This window comes from Rana temporaria, chromosome 7, assembly GCF_905171775.1.
Source record: "Rana temporaria chromosome 7, aRanTem1.1, whole genome shotgun sequence".
NCBI classification, from domain to species: domain Eukaryota; kingdom Metazoa; phylum Chordata; class Amphibia; order Anura; family Ranidae; genus Rana; species Rana temporaria.
The window spans coordinates 62,601,717-62,627,178 of record NC_053495.1 but is presented as its reverse complement, the minus strand read 5'-3'; the positions used below and the strand labels follow the sequence as shown (position 1 = coordinate 62,627,178).

General features: G+C 40.9%; 1 protein-coding gene across 1 annotated transcript in view; it reads left to right on the top strand.

The window, feature by feature from the left end:
- Positions 1 to 11,155: 11,155 nt before the first annotated feature.
- Positions 11,156 to 25,462, top strand: part of NPTXR (neuronal pentraxin receptor) — a 92,974-nt gene continuing 78,667 nt past the window's right edge. Inside the window, exon 1 of the mRNA XM_040359492.1 lies at positions 11,156 to 11,843. Coding sequence (XP_040215426.1) covers positions 11,301 to 11,843 — 543 coding nt within the window. The 5' untranslated portion in view covers positions 11,156 to 11,300. The remainder of the gene's footprint in view (positions 11,844 to 25,462) is intronic.

Below are 25,462 nucleotides of genomic sequence, written 5' to 3'. Positions count from 1 at the left end.
ATACTCTGTAGCTCCTGTTGGATTTTGCTTCTATTCCCCTTGTGGATTTTTATATGGACTATAAACTGAAGGACCTATGAATAAATGGTTGCGGAACGAATCATTTGAATCTCAATCAATTCTTATGGGGAAATTTGCTTTGATATACAAGTGCTTTGGATTACAAGCATGTTTCTGGAGCGAATTATGCTCGCAATCCAAGGTTTTACTGTATTTCTTTACAGAAAAAGGGATATACTACTGGTAAGAATATATTACCGATGTTATTTAATGGCCTTTGGCCTTGGGAATTCAGAGATACAATACATGGGCAGGACTTATGGGTTTTACTAGATTACATCCAACATGGTGGAAATTTGAATGGATAAGATGGGATATGCAGAATACTAAATTTAAAAGGCTAAATGTATTTTCTTTCAAATTTTATCTGAAATTACTGTTTACAGGGTATAGAGACATAATAGTTAACCACTTACCCCCCGGACCATATTGCTGCCCAAAGACCAGAGTACTTTTTGCGATTCGGGACTGCGTCGTTTTAACAGACAATTGCGCGGTCGTGCGACGTGGCTCCCAAACAAAATTGGCATCCTTTTTTTCCCACAAATAGAGCTTTCTTTCGGTGGTATTTGATCACCTCTGCGTTTTTTATTTTTTGCGCTATAAACAAAAATAGAGCGACAATTTTGAAAAAAATGAATATTTTTTACTTTTTGCTGTAATAAATATCCCCCAAAAATATATAAAAAAACATTTTTTTTCCTCGGTTTAGGCCGATACGTATTCTTCTACATATTTTTCGTAAAAAAAATCGCAATAAGCGTTAATTGATTGGTTTGCGCAAAAGTTATAGCGTTTACAAAATAGGGGGTATTTTTATGTCATTTTTATTAATATATATTTTTTACTAGTAATGGCGGCGATCAGCGATTTTTTTCCGGTATTGCGACATTATGGCGGACACTTCAGACACTTTTGACACATTTTTGGGACCATTGGCATTTTTATAGCGATCAGTGCTATAAAAATGCATTGGATTACTATAAAAATGCCACTGGCAGTGAAGGGGTTAACACTAGGGGGCGGGGAAGGGGTTAAGTATGCCTGGGTGTGTTCTTACTGTGGGGGGGGGGGTGGCCTCACTAGGGGAAACACTGATCCTCTGTTCATACATTGTATGAACAGAAGATCAGCATTTCCCCTGCTGACAGGACCGAGAGCTGTGTGTTTACACACACAGCTCCCGGTCCCCGCTCTGTACCGAGCGATCGCGTGTGCCTGGCGGCGATCGCGCCCGCTGGGCACACGCACGGGAGTCGGGGGCGAGCGGGTGGCGCGCGCGCGCCCCTAGTGGCGGCTGAGAGAGAGGACGTTATACTACGTGCTCTCGCCCAGCCGAGCCGACCTGCCGACGTAGAACGGCGGTGCGCGGTCGGCTAGTGGTTAACTGATTCCTTTTAAAAATGATTAAAAATAGATAAAAACCAATCATATAATGTGCCTGCAGTTTAGTTTCGTTTTTGCTGTTGTTTCCCGGTTCTCTGATGTACAGAGACAAAGAGCCAATAGAGGGCAGTGATGCTTTGTAAAACGAAACTGGATTGGTGCTGACACACAGTAATCACACCTCCTTGATTAGTCACCACAGTGAGAAATCTCCCAGTACTGTGGTGATCAGGAAACAGACAACCAGGAAGTGTCCAGAACAGAGAGGAATTACAGCATCATCAAAGCAAAAACGAACAATGAGGACATGAACCAGGACTGCAGTAAGGTAAAGGAAGCTATTTAGCTAAAAAAAAATATCCTTTAGCGACCCTTTAATGATCCAGATTGTTGGGAAAGCACAAATAACAACATTTACCCTTTGGTCATAGACAGAATATATGTCATTAGCATGGGAGAATATATGTTTTTGTACAGTAAGAAAAATTGTGTTACATATTACATTGTAAATACATTGTAACTGTTTGGTGTCAAGAATAGTGTACAAAGGCTTATATTATACTAATCATTCTTAATCATAAACATTTCACCAGCTCAAACAGGGAATCAGGTCCTGGGCATGCCAAAAGAGAATAATTCAATTTATAAACTCTAGCTGTCACTGAGGAGATATAATGAATTCATTTTCCCACTTAAACTGTCAAGTCTTTCTTCAAAGTGTGTCATGGTGCAAATCTTTGTAAATTAACACCTCTTGTCTTTTCATGCAATAATGCCCTGTACACACGATCGGTTTGTCTGATGAAAACAGACCGATGGACCGTTTTCATTGGACGAACCGATTGTGTGTGGGCCCCATCGTTTTTTTCCCCATCGGTGAAAAAAAATAGAACCTGTTTTAAACTTTTCTCATGGTTAAAAAACCGATAGAAAAAAACGATCGTCTGTGGGGAAATCCATCAGTCAAAAATCCACGCATGCTCAGAATCAAGTCGACGCATGCTTGGAAGCATTGAACTTCATTTTTCTCAGCACGTCGTAGTGTTTTACGTCACTGCGTTGGACACGGTCGGATTTTTAACCGATGGTGTGTAGGCAAGACTGATGAAAGTCAGCTTCATCGGATATCTGATGAAAAAATCCATCAGTTTAGATTCCATCATATATCCGATCATGTGTACAGGGCATTAGACTTTCAACATAGCAGGGGGTCAGCTATGACTAAGCATCTATCCATGATGTGAAACATGTTAGCTTTTTTGTACCCTATGTCCTTTTTACCATTGATTGTAGTGTTGCATGATTTTTTGGATGTTATACAGCTTTGGATTTTATTCTTTGTTTATTTTGTTTCAATAAATCGCCTATCAGAGTGCGGTAGTCCAGGAACATTTCTTTTTTCCACAGATCAGCGCAGAGTCTGCACCTGTCAGTACTACAGGGCGGGAGCACAGCATAGGTCGCAGGGCTTGGAGCGGTACTCTTTTCCATAGCAGGGGGTGTTTGTTAAAACAAGTAGGGTAAAAAGTCACAGGCCCGGATTCACATACATCGGCGCATATTTATGCCGCCGTAGCGTATCTAATATACGCTACACCGACGCAGCGCAGAGAGGCAAGCACAGAATTCACAAAGCACTTGCCTCCCAAACTGCGCTGGGTTTCCTCGGCGTAAGTGGAAGTGGGCGTGAGCCATGCTAATGAGGCGTGACCCCATGCAAATGATGGGCCAAGCGCCAGATAGATACGAATAAGGAACGGCGCATGCGCCGTCCCGTGGACGCATCCCAGTGCGCATGCTCATAATCACGTCGGAACGAATGCCTAAGATACGACGGATCACTGCCTACGGCATGAACGTAACCTACGCCCAGCCATATTCACGTACAACATAAACTACGTAAAATACGATGGCTTGAGTTCCCTGGTCCATACCTTTGCATGGGTTGCGCCTCATATATGGGGAATAACTTTACGCTAGGACGTACGACTTACGCAAACCGCGTATATTATGCGAAGGGTGCAAGTACGTTCGTGAATCGGTGTATCTCCCTCATTTGCATATACGAATAGAAAATTAATGGGAGCGCCAAATACGTCCAACGTAAATATGCGCCCACTCTCTGCCGGCGTAGGCAAGTTACGGCGGTCGGATGAAGCCTATTTTCTGGCGTATCTTAGTTTGTGGGCAGGGCGCACAGATACGACGGCGCATATTTGCACTTATGCGGCGTATGTTGAGATACGTTGGCGTAAGTGCTTTGTGAATCCGGGCCACAGTGTCTAAAGCTGGCCATACACTAGTAAAATTCTAGTAGAATTTTTTTATTTTTTTTTTATGTTTAGTGGAGTCCATAGGCGTGCGCACAGGTTTTCATTCATCAAAGTCCTTTAACTCCAAAATCTAATTTTAAAAGCAAATTTTGTTTAGTGCTTTCCAATGATATTCACCATGTACTGATGAGAATTTCCATGCGAATATTCCTTCAAATATTTACTAGTGTATGGCCAGCTTTATGTCATATTGAAATAATTACAACTACAATGTTTTTCTTTTTCCATAATACTGGAAACAATTGTTGATTTTCATTTATAATAATGCACATAAAGAAAAATATTACATTGTTTTTGTATCTCTTTTATTACACAAAATTATATAGATGAAAATTACAAAAGGTTTATCTTTAATTACATTCCAGAATAGATTAGAATCCCCTGAAATTCTTTAATTTCAGTATAAAAAAGTATCAGTGCTTAACCACTTAAGGACCGCCACACGACGATATGCATCGACAGAATGGCATGGCTGGGCACATGGACGTACAGGTAAGTCCCCTTTAAGAGCCCAGTCGTGGGTCGCGAGCGTAAACAAACCTTCCCCGTTCTTCTCTGTGGCTCGTCACTGATCGTCTGTTCCCTGTCATAGGGAACAACGATCAGTGATGTCACACGTCCAGGCACGCCTCCCTACAGTTAGAAAAAACACATTAGGTCACACTTAACCCTTTAGTGCCCCTAGTGGTTAACCCCTTTACTGCCATTGTAATTTTCACAGTAATCAGTGCATTTTAATAGCACTTTTCGCTGTGAAAATGACAATGGTCCCAAAAATGTGTCAAAAGTGTCCGATGTGTCCGCCATAATATTTTTCGCCATATGTGTCCACCACAATATTTTTTTTACCAAACATATGTAGAAGAATACGTATCGGCCTAAACGGAGGGAATTTTTTTTTTTTATATATATATATATTTTCTGGGTATATTTATTATAGCAAAAAGTAAAAAATATTGATTTTTTTTTCAAAATTGTCACTCTATTTTTGTTTATAGTGCAAAAAAATAAAACCGCAGAGGTGATCAAAAACCACCAAAAGAAAGCTCTATTTGTTGGAAAAAAAGGATGCCAATTTTGTTTGGGAGCCACGTGGCGCAATTGTCAGGTAAAGCAACGCAGGGCCGAATCGCAAAAAGGGGCCAGGTCCTTAACCTGCATATTGGTCCGGGTCTTGACCGGTTAACTTTGCAAACACATTGCAAAGAATGGGGCAGCTGACACACTGTCACGTACACTTTAACTACTTCAATACTGGGCACTCCCTCCCCCTTCCTGCCCAGGCCAATTTTCGGCTTTCAGCGCCTTCTCACTTTGAATGACAATTACGTGGTCATACAATACTGTATTTTCTGACAGATAGAGCTTTCTTTTGGTGGTATTTAATCACTACTAGGGTTTTTATTCTTTGTTAAACAAATGAAAAAAGACCAACATTTTTTTAACCACTTACGGACCGCCCGCCGTCAATATACGACACTACTTTGAAGAGGAATACCGTTGTTATGGCAGCTGCTAGCTACCATAACCCCGGTACCCCTCTTCAAGAGCAGGCGTTCCTCTTTCAGATAAAAGTAGTCTCTGTGGCAGATACGCTGCAAGATCACTTTTATCGGCGGTGGGAGAGGGGCCCCTCTTCCTGCTTAGCAGAGCCATCGGCAGCGGCAAAGGCGATTGGATGCTTCTCTGTCAGTGGCCTGAAGACGAGTAAGGGGAAGATGGCCCCCACCGTCTCCATACCACTGCAGGGCGAAAGCGAAATCAAAACGTCACTTCCGCCCAATGCCTTTTTTTTATTAGAATGACAATTTTTTTTTTATTGCATTTTAATCTAAATGTGAGATCTGAGGTCTTTTTGACCCCAGATCTCATATTTAAGAGGACCTGTCATGCTTTTTTCATTCCTTGCAATAGGAATTAAAGTGACACAATCGCAGTCAAAATAAAAAATAAAGTAATATATATATATAAGAACAATTTTTACGTAAGCTGCGCCCGCATATGAAAACGGTGTTTAAACCACACGTGAGGTATCGCTGCGATCATAACTCTGTAACTCAAAACATGCAACCTGTAGAATTTTTAAAATGTCGCCTATGGAGATTTTTAAGGGTAAAAGTTTGTCTCGATTCCACAAGCAGGCGCAACTTTGAATTTGAAGCATGACATGTTGGGTATCAATTTACTTGGCGTAACATTATCTTTCGCAATATAAAAAAAATTGGGCTGATGTTACTGTCTTATTTTTTTTATTAAAAAAAGTGTGACAAAAAGTAGGGTGCCTGCCACCGTCATTTTACTTCATTTATCAGGTTAAAGGGGTCCGTGACTCAAAAAAGGTTAAAAAAAATGCTGCTCTAACTGCTACATCTCTTGTTCTGTTAATAAAACAACAGACTCACTGGCAGGATCACCAGGTAAACAAAAAATAATAAAAAAGAAACCTAATGCAGCCTGCACATCAAAGAACTGGTAAGCTGAAATACAATACATGTTTACTACTAGGCCTAATACCACTTAAAAGGTAATGTTATTATGTGCTAGTATGCATTGGTTCCCAAAATAGTATCAAAAGTGTCAGTTAGGCATATGATTTGTCTGCCACAATGTCGCAGTCCAGCTAAAAATCACTGATCGACGCTGTTGCTAGTAAAGAAAAATGCCATAAAAATATCCCAAAGTTTGTAGACAATTTTGCGTAAACCAATCAATATACGCTTATTGGGATTTTTTTTACCAAAAATAAGTAGCAGAATACATATTGGCCTAAATTAATGAAGAAATTCGATTTTTTACATTTTTTTATTGGGTGTGTTTTATAGCAGAACATAAAAAATATTTAGTTTTTTTTTCAAAATTGTTGTTCTTTCTTTGTTTATAGCGCAAAAAAAACAAAAACAGACTTTATCAAATACCCCCCTAGCGACGCCACTGATTCACACCAAACGGAGCATATGCAGAGTGACTCCAAGGCTTAGTGCTATCAGGAGATGGATTGGGGACAGTGGAAGAAGTGGAGGATCAGAGAAGACATGATCAAACATCCTTTTTTACACAAACGTGGAGAATTAACCCCTTAGGTTCCACAGTGAGTATAATCAGCATGCTTTACTGCATATACAGACTGATTTTACTGTTAGTAACACTTTAAGGGGGTCAAAACCTTCCGTTGCTGAAGTGGTTAACATATGATTTTCCATGTTGACCATTGATAGGCTTTACCTAAAAACGTTCCAGTTAAAAAGCTGTCATTATGCCTTTAGAGGTGGTTTAAAAAAATCTGTAGCCAGCCTTTGGGTTGCCAAGGCATCTAACAATTCAGATGTCAAAGAAATCTATTCAATAATAAATGTCTCCCTGCGCTTGTCGGAAATGATGTAACAAATCATCAATATTATTTGTCTTGTGTGTTTAAAATGTATTTGATATTTAAATAGAGTGTCAATAAATGAGGATGATGCTGCATAAATCAGTTCCCACGTCATTTCTAATGGTATCTCTCTATAAATATCACACTCCCTGTACATCAAGGCTGATGGAAGAGTTAGGGGTTAAAAGATGCCTTGCTAACTCACTAGATGCAATAAATTTTGCGCAAACCAATCAATATACGCTTATTGGTATTTTTTACCAAAAATTTGTAGCAGAATACATATTCTGCTACAATTAATAAAGAAATTAGATTTTTTACATTTTTTTTATTGGGTGTGTTTTATAGCAGAAAGTAAAAATTATATATTATTTTCTTTCAAAATTGTTGTTCTTTCTCTGTTTATAGCGCAAAAAAAACAGACTTGATCAAATACCACCAAAAGAAAGCTATATTTTAGGGAAAAAAAAAGAACCATTTATATTTGGCTACAGTGTCGCATGTCTGCGCAATTGTCAGTTAAAGTAACGCAGTGCTGTATCAAAAAAAATGGCCTGGTCATTAAAGTTATTAAACCCAGAACCTGCATTTATTATATCTGGTCTCCCACAGCACACAGAACATGGAGATGTAATCATTTTAGTAAATATAAACTGCTAAATACCTTTTCTCATCAGCAGTATATAGCAGTCTTGTGACTTCTATCAGTGTCTGGTTAAAGCTTCTAGGAGGAGATATTCTCCTCTGATTGTCCTATGAGGCTGCAGGACCCCTGACTCTCTGTCTGGACAGTGCTTATTGGCTCTGTGCTGATCACATGCACCCTCCCAAGAAAAAAAAAACTCTCTAGCAATACACACCAGTGGCGTCACTAGGGTCAGTGTCACCCTACCCCCCCCCCCCCGCGTTATCAGCTCATGGTGGGCGACTCGGCTACTATATATATTAGCTATCTGTGACTAGCAGCTCAGGGTGGGCATATAAAATAAAATATAAAATACAGCTGTGTCCAAACCCCCCACCCCTGCAGTCATCAGACCAGCTACTAATATATAGATAGATAGATAGATAGATAGATAGATAGATAGATAGATAGATAGATAGATAGATAGATAGATAGATAGATAAAAACTGTGCCCAGCAGTACACCCCTGCCCCCCTTGGGGTGGGCAGCTCAGTTACTACACATATATAGCTGTGTCCAGCAGCACCCCCCAGCAGGCTCAGCTGTAACTCTGTGCACAACAGCTCACCTCAGCACCTTGGGCGGCCGTGGACATCACCATTGCAATCCGCCACCCCCACTCACTCATTACCACACCATCTCAGGGCCAGGGTGAGCGTCTCTCAGTCTCTGGTACTCGATTGGAAAATAGATAGCTGCTCAGCAGGGCAGTAGTGCGAGACGTGAAGGAAATAACAGGCCAGGTGCGGCCACGGCGTCTGAGGTGTTGTGGCAAAAAAAAATCCAAAACGAGGCCGGGACTACACCCGAGATGGTGTCACCCCTCTGGCGGGTGTCATCCAGGTGTGGGCCGCACCCCCCTAGCGACGCCACTGATACACACCAAACTGAGCATATGCAGAGTGACTCCAAGGCTTTGTGCTATCAGGAGATGGATTGGGGACAGTGGAGGATCAGAGAAGACAGGATCAAACAGCCTTTTTTTTACAAAAACGTGGAGAATTAACCCCTTAGGTTTCACAGTGAGTATTACCAGCATGCTTTATTGCATATACAGGCTGATTTTACTGTTAGTAACACTTTAACCACTTAAGGACCGCCTCCTTCACATATACGTCGGCAGAATGGCACGGCTGGGCACAAGCACGTACAGGTACGTCCCCTTTAAGTGCCCAGCCGTGGGGCGGGCGCGCGCCTGCGACTCGGTCCGAAGCTCTGTGACCGCGGGACCCGATCACCACCGGTGTCCCGCGATCGGTCACAGGAGCTGAAGAACGGGGAGAGGTGTGTGTAAACACACCTTCCCCGTTCTTCACAGTGGCAGTGTCACTGATCGTCTGTTCCCTGATATAGGGAAAGACGATCAATGAAGTCACAAGTCCAGCCCCGCCCCCCTACAGTTAAAAAACACATATGAGGTCACACATAACACCTACAGCGCCCCCTAGTGGTTAACTCCTAAACTGCAATTGTCATTTTCACAGTAATCAATGCATTTTTATAGCACTTTTTGCTGTGAAAATGACAATGGTCCCAAAAATGTGTCAAAATTGTCCGATGCGTCTGCTATAATGTCGCAGTCACAAAAAAAAAAACGTTGATCGCCGCCATTACTAGTAAAAAAATAAATATTATTAAAAATGCCATAAAACTATCCCCTATTTTGTAAACGCTATAAATTTTGTGCAAACCAATCGATAAACACTTATTGCGATTTTTTTTTACCAAAAATAGGTAGAAGAATACATATGGGCCTAAACTGAGGAAAAAATAACTTTTTTTATATCTTTTTTTGGGGATATTTATTATAGCAAAAAGTAAAAAATATTGCATTTTTTTTCAAAAATGTTGCTCTATTTTTGCTTATAGCACAAAAAATAAAAACCGCAGAGGTGATCCAATACCACCAAAAGAAAGCTCTATTTGTGGGAAAAAAAGAACGCCAATTTTGTTTGGGAGCCACATCGCACGACCGCGCAATCGTCCGTAAAAGCGACGCAGTGCCGAATCGCAAAAAGGGGCAACGTCCTTTAGCTGCATAATGGTCCGGGTCTTAAGTGGTTAAGGGGGTTAAAACCTTCCGTTGCTGAAGTTAACATGTTATTTTACATTTTAACTAGGGCTGTGCATATTTACTTTTAATTAATCGATTAATCTTAAATTTTTTTGATCGATCAAAATCTTTTTGATCGATTTAAAATTATTTTGATTGGTACTCACCTCTCCGCTGGCTTCTGGGCCTTCAGGGAGTTCCGTTGGAGATCCAGTAACGTCACGGACACCGGCGGTGATTGCCATATCCCATCTGAACGGCTCATTTGCTGTGCCTTCATATCTGCATGCCGGCGGGACCTTACTATCTGCCACACGCAAGGTCTGTTACACTTCCCTCTATCACTTCCCTCTATCAACCTGGGATTCTACAGCCATCCACTGGGAGTTGTGATAGTTCCCTTCATGGGACATCTACTGATGTTAACCTCTCCTCATCTGGATTCAGCAGTTGTATCGTTGTACACATTTTTATACCAGTATCATACTTAGCTACATGTTTTTATGACTGCTTTTGGTACCGTTTGGTATTACTCGCACCATTTTTACAGTTTATGTAGCTACATCGATTTTATCTCCACTGCAATATTTATTTGGTTACCTACTTGAAGACTATAAAAGTTTTAATACTATTCCCATCGAGCGCTGCCTTTGTGTGTTTTTTGTAACCTGCTATCCATTTTCCCAGTGGTTGGTAGCTGCACTGGGAATCAGCCTGCAAGGAGATCAGCTAAAAGTAGCTGGATCTGTATGTGCGTTATAATTAATCGAAATTAGTCGATTAATCGATTAAAAAAAAAAGATTAATAGAACAGAAAAATTTTGATCAGTAACAGCCCTAATTTTAACCCTTGATAGGCTTTACCTAAAAACGTTCCAGTTAAAAAGCTGTCATTATGCCATTAGAGGTGGTTTACAAATCTTTAGCCAGCCTTTGCATCTAACAATTCAGATGTCAAAGAAATCTATTCAATAATAAATGTCTCGCTGCGCTTGTCGGAAATGATGTAACAAATCATCAATATATTTGTCTTGTGTGTTTGATATTTAAATAGAGTGTCAATAAAATGAGGATGATGCTGCATAAATCAGTTCCCACGTCATTTCCAATGGTATCTCTCTATAAATATCCCATTCCCTGTACATCAAGGCTGATGGAAGAGTTAGGGGTTAAGAGATGCCTTGCTAACTCACTAGAGAAATAACAAAAGGAAAAAAAACTGAAAGTGGGGGTGGGGAGGGAGTAATGACGTGTAACCCTCTCCTCCCTTGCTAAGTCAGAGCCCAGGCAAGGGCTGTGCATTGTATAGAGTACTAGGCTCGGTGAGGGATCGTCCATTAAGCTCCTCTTTTCTTCCATCGCCCCCCTGTAGCTGTCACCCTGAAGTTTCTGGCCGTCTTACTGGTGGCAGGAATGCTTGCATTCCTAGGTGCCATCATATGCATTATAGCCAGCGTCCACCCTGCCGCCAAGGGACCTGTCCTTGGTGCTGAAAATGAGTCGGCTCCAGCCGTCCCCAATGAGAAGAGCCTGGGAGCTCTCCATGGTGTCAAGACTCTGTACGGATCAAAGGACGCCTTCCTGGAGCTCCCAGGATCCAAGAGCCAGTCTCCCCCCAGCTTCAGTAGACTCATCTGCACCCCCTTAGCCATGGAGTGCCCCTCTGATGTACAGAGAGACTCCCCCCAACCTGCTGGAGAAGAGCTCCTCAACCTTCAGAGCACCGCCGAGCAGCTCCGACACACCATGCTACAGCAGAAGAAGCAGATCCTCACCGACCAGGAGGCCATCCGGGAGCTCACCGGGAAGCTCAGCCGCTGTGAGAACGGCCTGGACAAGGATGGATGGGGTCCCAAGGAAGGAGCCATGGGGGATCTACCCCTGGACTCCCCACAGGCGGTGCAGGAATTGGAGGAGGCGGTCAGGACGCTCAAGGATCGCATTGAAAAAATTGAGGTGAGCAGAAAAACGGAGTCTCTACAACTAGTAATGATGTGTGTGGGGTGAGGACATGGGAAGTCATCGTATGGATTACATGGAGAAGAGGGTTTAATGACACCATGCTGAGATCTGTATTCATAAAAAATCCATGGCAGACCATCTATCCTGAATGACTGTCAGAGGAGAGAGATGAATGAGTGCTAGTAATGGGTGTCATAGATTCTTCCCCACCACTAATGGTTACCCTGGGGTCTCCTCCAACCTGTTATACAAAGGGGGGTGGGGGGGCTATGATACAGCTTCTTCAATTCAAAATCAAGGAAAAAAACATTTCACCAAAATGTATATATAGTCAGAACAAAATAAACTGTTCATAATGATTAAACAGTACTATAATATCTATCTATCTATCTATCTATCTATCTATCTATCTATCTATCTATTGATCTATCTATCTTGCAATCTATAAATAATCTATAATTTTCTATCTTAACATCTATCATTTATCATCCACTCCATCTATTTACCTGTCTATGCATTTATACATTTATATTGTGTATTTCTATTTTATTACATGCACTTATAAAAATACTAGGGTCATTCTTATCTATCGATCGATCTATCGATCTATCTATCTATCTATCTATCTATCTATCTATCTATCTATCTATCTATCTATCATCCAATCAATCTGTCTATATATCATCCATATATCTATCTATCTATCTATCTATCTATCTATCTATCTATCTATCTATCTATCTATCTATCTATCATTTTATATTGTACATTTCTATTTTATTACATGCACATATAAGAAGACTAGGGTCATTCTTTATCTATCTATCTATCTATCTATCTATCTATCTATAATTTTATATTGTACATTTCTATTTTATTACATGCACATATTAGAATAATAGGGTCATTCTTTATCTATCTATCTATCTATCTATCTATCTATCTATCTATCTATCTATCTATCTATCTATCTATCTATCTAATCAATCTGTCTATATATTATCCATCTATCTATAATTTTATATTGTACATTTCTATTTTATTACATGCACATATAACAAGACTAGGGTCATTCTTATCTATCTATCTATCTATCTATCTATCTATCTATCTATCTATCTATCTATCTATCTATCTATCTATCTATCTATCTATCTATCTATCTATCATCCAAGCAATCTGTCTATTTATCATCCATGTATCTATTATCTATCTATCTATAATTTGATATTGTACATTTCCCTTTTATTACATGCACATATAACAAGACTTGGGGTCATTATGATTTCCTCGCAAATGTGTGCTACCCTGACATATACTCTATGATTAGTTTCTTCCTTCATATATAAAACCCAATGTTCAATATACATTTCTATTTTATTGCACATATATTAAGACTAGAGTCATTCTTATCTATCTATCTATCTATCTATCTATCTATCTATCTATCTATCTATCTATCTATCTATCTATCTATCTATCTATCTATCTATCTATCATTTTATATTGTGCATTTCCCTTTTATTACATACACTTATAACAAGACTTAGGGTCATTTTGATTTCCTAGCAAATGTGTGCTACCCTGACATATACTCTATGATTAGTTTCTTCCTTTATATATAAAACCCGGTGTTCAGTATTAATTTCTTGCTCCTATGAAATTGTAGTAAAATACTGGAGCTGAATGAATGACAGCAGGTTGGTGTGGCAGCTCATCCATTCATTCTCATGGTTCATTATCAGACATGGAATTGTTTCCTCTGTCTGTGTCTTTCTGTGTCTTTTGGTGTAATAGATCTAAACTAAAACCAGCAAACCCTGCATCTGATATAACATGGTAGAAGTCATTAAGTCACTTTAGCTGGAAGTATAAGGAGATTTTACGGTAAGGGGAAGGATTTATTTACATAGACAGTGTAATGGGCACCCCCTATACAGTCTGTCCCAATGAACAGGCAGACACAAAGCAAAAACTGCACATTCATTGACTATGCATGTGTTTCTAGCCTGGCTAAAAAACCCTAAAAAAATAAACTATATTTGCAGAAGTTGAAAAATTATCGTTTTATAAAGTAACTGACTTGTACAGGACAGAAATTTACATAATATAACTAGAGAGATGAAAACTGATTTGTGAAACGGATGGGTGATTCTAATCCAATTTCCGTGCAGTGTTAAATTTTCAGTTATGAATTAGACAAATATGTCCAAGTCCATATTTTTCATTGATTCATGAATTTGTATCTTGCTTAAATATGCACATGAAGATTTGTCCAATGTGCAGAGCATCATGCAATTCATAAATTGTGATTGCCTGGATGTATCCACAGGTTGGAGAAACCTGAATGCGCTTAGTGAAGCAAATTGATAATTCACCATCATTGAAGAAGATGAGGTTTGCCAGATTTGCCTAATTTATGCATTTGCTGAACTCTAACTATAGCCGGGAGACGATTATTTCAGACTCACAAATCAATTCTAATGTCTGTATTGGCGGCATATTAAGTCGTATTGCAGAAAGACCAGATTGAACATTATGCATGTTTCAGGTTTGTTTTAACTACTTAAGATTCAGCACTGCGTCGCTTTAACTGACAATTGCGCGGTCATGCAACGTGGCTCCCAAACAAAATTGACGTATTTTTTCCCCCACAAATAGAGCTTTCTTTTGGTGGTATTTGATCACCTCTGCGGTTATTATTTTTTGCGCTATAAACAAAAATATAGCGACAATTTTGAAAAAAATGCAATATTTTTAACTTTTTGCTATATTAAATATCCCCCAAAAATATATAAAACATTTTTTTTTCCTCAATTTAGGCCGATACATATTCTTTTACTTATTTTTGGTAAAAAAAAAAGCCTTTATTGATTGGTTTGCGCAAATGTTATAGCGTTTAAAAAATAGGGGATAGTTTTATGGCATTTTTATGAATCATTTTTTTTTTACTAGAAATGGCGGCGATCAGTGATTTTTTTCATGACTGCGACATTATGGCAGACACATCGGACATTTTTGGGACCAGTGTCATTTTCACAGCGAAAAGTGCTATAAAAACGCACTGATTACTGTAAAAATGTCAATGGCAGTGAAGGGGTTAACCACTAGGGGGCGCTTAAGCCCTGTACACACGGATCGGTCCATCCAATGAAAACGGTCTGATGGACCATTTCCATCGGTTAACCGATGAAGCTGACTGATGGTCAGTCGTGCCTACACACCATCGGTTAAAAAAACGATCGTGTCAGAACGTGGTGACGTAAAACACAACGACGTGCTGAAAAAAACGAAATTCAATGCTTCCAAGCATGCGTCGACTTGATTCTGAGCATGCATGGATTTTTAACCGATGGACGTGCCTACAAACAATCGTTTTTTTTCTATCGGTTAGGTATCCATCGGTTAAATTTAAATTTAACACGATTGCTTTTTTTTTAACCTATGGATAATTAACCGATGGGGCCCACACACGATCGGTTTGGTCCGATGAAAATGGTCCATCAGAACATTCTCATCTGTTTGACCAATCGTGTGTAGGGTAAGGGTAAGGGTTTAAGTGTGCCCTAAGGGAGTGATTCTTACTGTAGGGGGGCGTGGCTGGACGTGTGACGTCACTGATCGTTGTTCCCTATAGCAGGGAACAGACGATCAGTGACAAGCCACAGAGAAGAACGGGGAAGGTGTGTTTACACTCACCTCTCCCCGTTCTTCAGCTCCTGTGACCCGATTGCGGGACATCGGTGGCAATCGGGTCCCGCAGGCGCGGTCACGGAGCTTCGGATCGGGTCGTACCTGTACATGCCTGTGCCCAGCTGTGCCATTCTGCCGACGTATATCGGCGTTAGGCGGTTCTTAAGTGGTTAAGCAAGACAATAATGGTACAAATTTATTTTCTTATTATTTTAAGCATTTTCAATTAAAACATATTAAAAAAATGTATCTGATACAGCCGAATTTATTATGTTGAGCTAGTTATAAACAGCCATCTATTTGATGGGGCTTATTTAGAAAACAAAAAAAAATAATAATTCATACTGTTCCAAAAAATGATTCCTAAATCTGTTTAGTTTGGTATAATAGGAAATAGCTGCTGCTTGCTTGTGATGCCTGAGGGCATCTCAACTGTTATTAAAAAGAATTTACAGCTAAAGAATTTCTACTTGGTTAATAGCTGTATCTCTTATCATCACTTTCTGATAAACATCTGTAAATTATGCATTAATCAATAATTAATTCCACATCCCATTTCCGGCCCCCCTCCAGCGAGCTCGCTATGCCATCTCATTAACACATCTCCTCAATCCTGATCCTCCTGTGGGTAGACTTCCTGTTTCTCAGGGACACCGTTTTCTCTTTCCATTACAACCTGGAGAATCGATTGAGTAAAATGATGCTGAGTACTGTCTTTCTAATAGGCAGTCACCCCCTGCTAAGGAACTGGCAGAGGCTGAAGAGAACAATATTGAATAATATATACAAAGATTTGAAGGGAATTTTTTTTGTGGTATAAAAAATATAAATTGTATGTTATTTCCTCCACATATTGGATTCATTATATGCAGGGCACACTTTAATAACCGTCCAAGTTGCAGAGTGCATTAACACATAACAGTAAGATGTCGGCTGTTTAGACCTGTCAAAACAATGAAAGAAGATAGCTGATTACCTGTTATGGGTTCATGTACTTTGCCTATAGCTTAATGTTAATTAAACCTAATAATGTCGACATCTTGCATCCCTAAAGCCGCGTACACACGACCATTTTTCATGTCATGGGAAAAATGTTGTTTTTCTCAACGTGATTCTTGTCGAGCATGCCTTGCATACACACGTTCATGAAAAATGCTCGAGCAAAGCGTGGTGACGTACAACGCATACAACGGCATTATAAAGGGGAAGTTCCATTCGGATGGCGCCACCCTTTGGGCTGCTTTTGCTGATTTCATGTTTGTAAAAGTTTGGTGAGAGACGATTAGCGCTTTTCAGTCTTCGTGCTTTTCAGTCTGTTACAGCGTGACGAATGTGCTATCTTCTATTACAAATGCTAGTTTTACCAGAACGAGTGCACCCGTTTCATAACTTGCTTCTGAGCATGCACGTTTTTTTTCCCGTCGTTAAAGCCTACACACGACGTGAAAAACGACGAGAAAAATAAGAGCATGTTCGAATTTTTAATGCCCATTTTTCACGTCAAGAAAAAGGCTCTGGAGCCCACACACGATCGTTTTTAATGACCAATTTAAAAAATTTAATTTTTCACGTCATCGTGTGTACGTGGCATTAGAGTTGATTTCAGCTGGACTATAAGTAAAAATCCCACTAGCAAAGCTTTATACATTATATAATGCCATGTGTAGCCCGAGCCTTAAAGTGCTTGTAAACCTTTTGTGTTTTATTTTTTTAAATAACAAACATGTCATACTTACCTCCACTGTGCAGCTCGTCCTCTTCTGGGGTCCCTCGGCGGCTCTCACGACGTCTCCTCGCATCAGAAAACCACCTAGGACAGCGGTTCTCAACCTCTAGTGCCGTGACCCCTTGATAAAATTTCCCAAGTTGTGGGGACCCCTAACAGTAAAATTATTTTCGTAGTATGGGTTGTCAGCACCCAAGGAAAGACAAGTAATTTGAGTCCCTTCCACTCATACAGTATTTAAACCCCTTATTGTACATTTTAGGATGTACCACTTTCTCTTTGTTCTTCTTTCTTTCCCTTTTATCTCTCTCTATCCTAATTTCTTGTTTTCCCCATCCTTTTCTCTAGCCGTCTTTCTTGTTCTTTCTCTCCCTTTTTCTTTGTTCCTCCCCCTCTTTTCATCTCTCTTCCATGTATTTTTTATTTGTATTTCTTCTCTTACTCATTGGTGGTGGTGGTGGGGGGGATAGAACATCCCAGGTTTCGGTGACCCCTGGCAAATCATCATTTGACCCTCGAGGGGGTCCCGACCCCCAGGTGGAGAAATACTGCCCTAGGAGAAGCCCTCTCCCCGGGGGGGGGGGGGTTACCTTGCAAGCACGCTCCCGAGTCCAGCATTTGCATCCATAGACACAAATGCCAGACTTGTCCCCCCCCCCCCCCCCCCCGGGTCATTGTATTTGATTGACAACAGTGGGAGCCAATGGCTACACTGCTATCAATCTATCCAATCCAGAGTCGGGACCCAGTGCAGAGAGGGAGAGCGCATCTCAGCTAAGGGAAATATGGGGCTCAGGTAAGTAAAACAGGGGGGGGGGGGGCTGGGGGGCCAGAAGTGTTTTCACCTTAATTTACGTAGTTATAGTTACATAGTTAGTCAGGTTGAAAAAAAGACACAAGTCCATCTAGTTCAACCATAAAAAAATAAAGAATAAAATAAAAAATATTGTACAATCCCATATATCCAATTCTATAGGATGTATTAAGGTGAAAAAACAGGAGGGTTTACAACCCGTTTAAAGTATATATGTAGATAAGTACCTATCTAGTAGGTGGATTCAGGTAGGCGGGCGCATAGTTGCGGCGGCGTAGCGTATGGCATTTACACTACGCCGCCGTAAGATAGCGAGGCAAGTACGTGATCCACAAAGTACTTGCCTGCTAAGTTACGGCGGCGTAGTGTAAATCCGGCGGGCGTAAGCGCGCATAATTCAAATTCGGCTGAGGGGGCGTGTTTTATGCTAATGAGGGGTGACCTTACGTGATTGACGTATTTTACGAACGGTGCACGGTCCTATTGGTTTCGACGTGGACGTAAATGACGTAAATCCCTATTCACGGACGACTTACGCAAACGACGTAAAATTTTCGAATTTCGACGCGGGAACGATGGCCATACTCAACATTACTATTCCAGCTATTTGATGGAATAACTTTAGGCCTGATAATGCGTTACGTAAACGGCGTATCTGTACTGCGTCGGCCGGGCGTACGTTCGTGAATAGGCGTATCTAGTGATTTACATATTCTACTGAGATACACTACGCCGGCCGTAAAGAAGCGCCGCGCTTCGTGGATCTGGCCCATTGTTTAGTGTCAGTTTAAGCTAAAATTCTCATTTGCAGTGCAGCAAATGTGGATGGAGAGGGACCAAGAGCAGTGGATCAATACCAATTCACTTACAGAAGCAACATTTCCTATTTAAAAAAAGTCATTGTCTAAAACAGGTTAGCAAATATAACATTGAATTTACGGTAAATATCTGAAATGTTACTGATACCTTTGCTATTGAAGAATGGGAAATCAAGATATTTACAGATGGCAGCAAATGTGACTCAGTTGGGTAAATGCATCAACCACTGCAGGTAAAGTAGTGAGTAATCAACAAATCATTTATTTGGCCCTTTAACAATAAACCCTCTAACATGAAGAGCTACCATGTTAAAGTGAAATAAGAGCCTAAAACATAAATTATGAAACAAAAAAAAAACAAAGATTTCACTGATTTCTTCTTTCCTAGCACTACAAAAAAGAAGAGACTCAGGCACTTCACTCATTTAAGGAAAAGTGTCAGCTTCTGTTAAAAGAACATCCGCCAACTACTAATACTCATCTTCATCTTGATCTACTGCCCCTCCATTCTTCCATTTGACCTGAAAGTCAAAACCCTGTGTAAGCTCAATGACAGAGCTTACACAAAGTTAATGGTTTCCTCCTCTCAAACACTCTCCTCTCAAACACTGTATCAAACAAGAAGGCAGCATGTTTGTTCCCTTGTGCCTGGACACAATGGACAATTACCAAGGGCTGCTACAGAGTAATAAGGGGGAGGGGGGGTTGAGGTGAAGGTGAGCAGGTAAAAGCAGGTGGGGTTTTGTTCTTTTAAAAGAGCCCTGAATGAGCAAGATGAAAGATTCTCTTTAACCACTTCCTTACCGGGCACATATACCCCCTTCCTGACCAGACTTCCTTTTTTCCCCACAAATAGAGCTTTCTTTTGGTGGTATTTGATCACCTCTGCAGTTTTTATTTTTTGCGCTATAAACAAAAATAGAGCGATAATTTTGAAAAAAAAAAAAAAATTTTTACTTGTTGCTATAATAAATAGCTCAATTTTTTTTATTTATTTTTTTCTCAGTCTAGGCCGATACGTATTCTACATATTTTTGGTAGAAAAAAAAAATCGCAATAAGCGACTGGTTTGCGCAAAAGTTATAGCGCCTACAAAATAGGGGACAGATTTATTATTTTTTATTATTTTTTCTTTTTACTAGTAATGGCGGCGATCTGCGATTTTTATTGGGACTGCGACATTATGGCGGACACATCGGACACTTTTGACACATTTTTGGCACCATTCACATTTATACTGCGATCAGTGCTATAAATATGAACTAATTACTGTATAAATGTGACTGGCATTGAAGGGGTTAACACTAGGGGGTAAGGGAGGGGTTAAATGTGTACCTTAGGGAGTGTTACTAACTGTGGGGGAAGGGGACTGACTGGGGGAGGTGACCGATCTGTGTCCCTATGTACAAGAGACACAGATTGGTCTCCTCTCTCCCTGACAGGACATGGATCTGTGTGTTTACACCCACAGATCCACGTCCTTGTCTCTGTAACCGCAGATCGCGGGAGTCTGGCGGACATCGCGGCCGCCAGGCACGCGCATCGGCATCTCAGTGATGCAGCGGGGACACGCGCGCCGCCGGCGCGCTCACGCGCCCCCCAGTGGCCGGGAGGAGCGGAGGCCGTAAAAAGACAGCGAGTTAGAGAACTAGAACCACCCTGCGGCCGTATAAAGTCGTACGGACGTCGGGAAGTGGTTAAGAGCTCTTTCACACCAGCGGACCATATGCCCATATTTCATCCATCCGCTGAAACCCGATCTCATCGGTGTCCGCTATGCTCCGATTCTGCAGACGGAGGAAAATCCTAGTTTTTCATCTGTCTGAGGAGCGGATCGGGTGAACACGGACAGACGGTATGTGTTTATCCCATCCCCCCATAGGGGAGAGTGGAGATCTGACAGGGGGCGGTCCCTGCACAGTGTGTAGGGACCTCCCTGTCATCTGCCGGCTCAGCAGGGATCAACGGAGCGATCCCTGTTGAGCAAGCGGATTATAAAGCTACAGATCCTCATGGGATCCGTACATGTGAAAGGGGCCTAACAATTATTGTGACTGCACCCTTGGTGCAGTTGCACTTATTTGATAGCTTTGTGTGCTCTTAGCTCCTCCTGCCAGTCCACAAAAAACTCATAAAGCTGCTTGTCAAGCCCTTCTGAGCAGGTTGGGCTTATACATAAATGTAGAACTTCCTTTTGTTATGGATAGCAGAAGGGAAACATATTACCCCTATCAGTTGTTTGTTTTTTTGCCTTCTATGTCCCATTAAGGCCTGTACACACGATCGGATATTCTGACCACAATTGTCTGATGGACGTGTTTTGTCAGATAATCCGGCCGTCTATATGCTCCATCGGACAATTGTCGGAATTTCCAACAACAAATGTTGGATGGTCATGCTCTCAAATTGTCTGACAACGAATGTGTTCCGTCGGATTATCAGATCGTGTGTACACAAATCCGGACCAAAAACCAAAGTACAAACACGCATGCTCCGAACCAATGCTTACCATAAGACAGGCATGTCCAAAGTCCGGGCCGGGGGCCAATTGCGGCCCCCCTGGTGATTTAATATGGCCCCCCCATTGCAGCCTCACATGTGCCCTGTGCCCTGGGGGCCACAAAAGATATATACCGTATTTATCGGCGATGCCTCGGAGGGGACAGGACGTGCGCCATCAGATTACATAAAGAGAATCTCCTGTTTACTCGGCGGCGTCTGTAATAGGAAGTCCCGTTTCCTGGAATGCCATTGGATGACTGTTCTGTTTATCATAGGAGGCGGGACTTTGTATTAAAGAGGCCACGAGTAAACAAGAAATTCTCCTGTTTGTAATCTGACGGCACTTGTCCTTCCCTGTCCCCTCCGAGGCTGCAGATGGGCATCGATCAGGCTGAACTGATAGCAATGGTAAGGCTGCATTTATGGCACATGTGAGGCTGCATTGATTGCAATGGTAAGGCTGCATTGATTGCAATGGTAAGGCTGAATTGATTGCAATGGTAAGGCTGCATTGATTGCAATGGTAAGGCTGCATTGATTGCAATGGTAAGGCTGCATTCATGGCAACGGTGAGGCTGCATTCATGGCAATGGTGAGGCTGCATTCATGGCAATGGTAAGCCTGTGCGTGTTATACGCTGGTAAATACGGTATATCCAAATAACACGCTCAAGCTCAACCTTAGTCCTGAGCAGCGCTCGGGGATTCGTTGGGGCCACAAAAGACATATAAACAGTATATCCAAATAACACGCCTGAGCTCATCTCTTCACCACACACAGCCACAAAGAGAATTCTTGTTGGGCGGTGTATTAGTGCTCGGGTAAAAACACTTAGATAAAATTTTAATGGTTCAAAGAATGTCAGGCAAAATGGTCGGTCCTCGAGCATGTTCACTTCATCAAATGTGGCCCATCAAGTTTGGACACCCCTGCCATAAGACATTAGCAGAAATTGCCCAAAGGGTGGCGCTAAAGAAAAAGTTGGATGAAAAAGTTCTGCCGTCTGTATGCAGATCAAGTTCACGGACAACGCCCTTCGGACAAAAATCCACAGATTTTTCTGATGGAAGTCCCATCATGTGTATGAGGCTTTAGGAAGATTTCCATTTACTTCCTGTCCCATAGCCAAAGCAGGAAGTGAAAAGAAATCCTTCCATAGTGAGGGAATTCCTGCCATTCCTATTGAAAACATTTCTAATTTTCCACCTTTTCCTGTTCTGGTGACAACCCATAATTTAGGGTTTTTGGTGTTAGAGAGGGTGAATCTCCCTAATGGTGACACGGACAGCAATTACAAAACCGACATGTGTTCCTATCCCTCTCCATTCTATCTTAAAGTTTTACCTTTTGTTATACTTAAAAGCTTCTCACTATCAATTTTTTTTAATGAATAATTGCACCTTGATCCAGTGACATACAACGCTGCAGAGCTGCGAGAAGGGGCCCCATGCAGTGCTATGGATTTCTGTACTCCATACTCCAGTGGTAAAAGAATCCTTTGTAGAATTGAGTGGAGAATGCACAAGGCCCCCTCTCAGAAAATGATATTGGTCAGCTCCGCAGGTTTGTATGTGAATTGTCTCTGGATTAGGGTGCAGTTACTCTTTCAAAAATTGATAGTGATTAAGTTTAATCCAACATCTTTTAGTCAAATAAACATCATATGTGTAGAAGAATGACTAACCTGGCATGAATCTTCCTACTCTGAATGTATCTTCAGGCAGATCTGCCATCTGTCTTTACAGATAGATTTTTTTGGACCATCGCTGTTCTCAAATATCAGACCAAATGCGTGCGAAGACTGCCCCCAAATGTTACTCTTAAGAAATCTCTTGGATTTGTTACATACCCTATAGTATACGATATCCCAGAATTAGAATGCAATCAATAAGATATTGAATTATCAGAACTGTCAAGGCACCAGTTATGCTGGTACCCAATACTAATAAGCAATGCAACATTGGAGAAGAAATGCTATTGTATGTCACTCATTGGAAGTAGCATTTTGGTGTTTTTTTCTGAAAGTCAGGAAGAAAACTCATAGAATAAAATATGATACCACTGTGCATAATTTCCCTTTAACTAATATACTGTCCTCTTCAGTATCCGGCCTTTTAAAGCATTGCTGTATGTATGTTTGACTCTTACATTATTTGTGTATTTGTGTCTTTGTGTATTTTTTGCTGGTGCAAAGAAAAAATTTAAGTGGTTGTAAAAGCAGATGTTTTTTTTTTCACCTTAAAGCGGGGGTTTACCCCCCAAAAAAATTCTAACATTACATTAAGCTCCATTCAGACATTGACTATACGTACATACATTTTGTCGTACATACCTTTATATCTTTAATCCCACCCCCCGGCTTCCGTGTAGTGAATCCCGTGGGAGTGGGCGTTCCTATGCACAGGCTAATTGATTGACGTATGGCATAAGCTTCCCCCCGGCGCATACGGCCGCGTCACGAGTTGCCGAAAGAAACCGAACGTCGGTGCGCAGGCATCGTATATCGCCGTATAGAGCCGACTTGCAGTACGGCTTCTTTCGGCAACTCGTGACGCGGCCGTATGCGCCGGGGGGAAGCTTATGTCATACGTCAATCAATTAGCCTGTGCATAGGAACGCCCACTCCCGCGGGATTCACTACCCAGAAGCCAGGGGGGAAAATAAAGATATAACGGTATGTACGGCAAAAAAAAAAAAAAAAACGATCGGCGTACAGTCAATGTCGGAATGGAGCTTAATGTAATGTTAGAATATTTTTTTTGGGTGAACCCCCGCTTGAATGAATCCTCTACATTACTGTAACACAGTTAAGTATAGCCAAAGCTGTTCTGGCTATGCTTCTCCTATGGATTACAAGAGTGTAGTTCTACATTCCTACAGCCACACCCCCCTACAGTTAGAAACACAGATGAGGTCATACATAACCCCTTCAGCGCCCCTTTGTGGTTAACTCCCAAACTGCAATTGTAATTTTCACAGTAAACAATGCATTTTAAATGCATTTTTTGCTGTGAAAATGACAATGGTCCCAAAAATGTGTCAAAATTGTCCGAAGTGTCCGTCATAATGTCGCAGTCATAAAAAAAAAATCGCTGATCGCCACCATTAGTAGTAAAACATTTTTTTTTTATAAAAATGCAATAAAACTATCCCCTATTTTGTAAACGCTATAAATTTTGCGCAAACCAACCGATAAACGCTTATTGCGATTTTTTTTACCAAAAATAGGTAGAAGAATACGTATCGCCCTAAACTGAGGATTTTTTATATATATATATATATATATATATATATATATATATATATTTTTTTTTGGGGGATTTTTATTATAGCAAAAAGTAAAAAATATTGCATTTTTTTCAAAATTATTGCTCTATTTTTGTTTATAGCGCAAAAAAAAACAAAAAAAACGCAGGTGTGATCAAATACCACCAAAATAAAGCTCTATTTGTGGGAAAAAAAGGAGGCAAATTTTGATTGGGAGCCACGTCGCACGACCGTGCAATTGTCAGTTAAAGTGACGCAGTGCCGAATCGCAAAAACTGTCCGGGTCCTTTAGCTGCCTAAAGGTCCGGGTCTTAAGTGGTTAAAATCATGGTAAAGGCCAACATGATGGCTGATTGGTGTTTCCATTTTACGCTTCGCGATCAAGAAAACATGTCCCTGATCCTACAAAACAAATGGCGCTTTGTTTTGCCTATATAGAAGGCACTTCATTATCTAGACAGCAAAAATATATTGGCAATTAGTCTTGTGTTTAGGTGTCCATATAGTATTATTTGGGAGGGCAATGGTTTTACCTGCCAAAATTAACCCGCAGAAACTGCATTTACCGCAGGGGTAGGTACCTGGTATTTCTTTACATCTAAAGTTGGACTTCTTATGAAAAATTATTCAAAATATCTCTCCGTGTTCAGTCCTGATGAAGCCTTACAGGCAAAACTGTTGAAAAAATTGGACGCTACTGGCAACTCTATACAATCTATCACTGTTACATGTTGGGTATTAGATGTATGCCCGTAATGGTTAATGATTAGTATTTATCAGTTTTATAATTGCT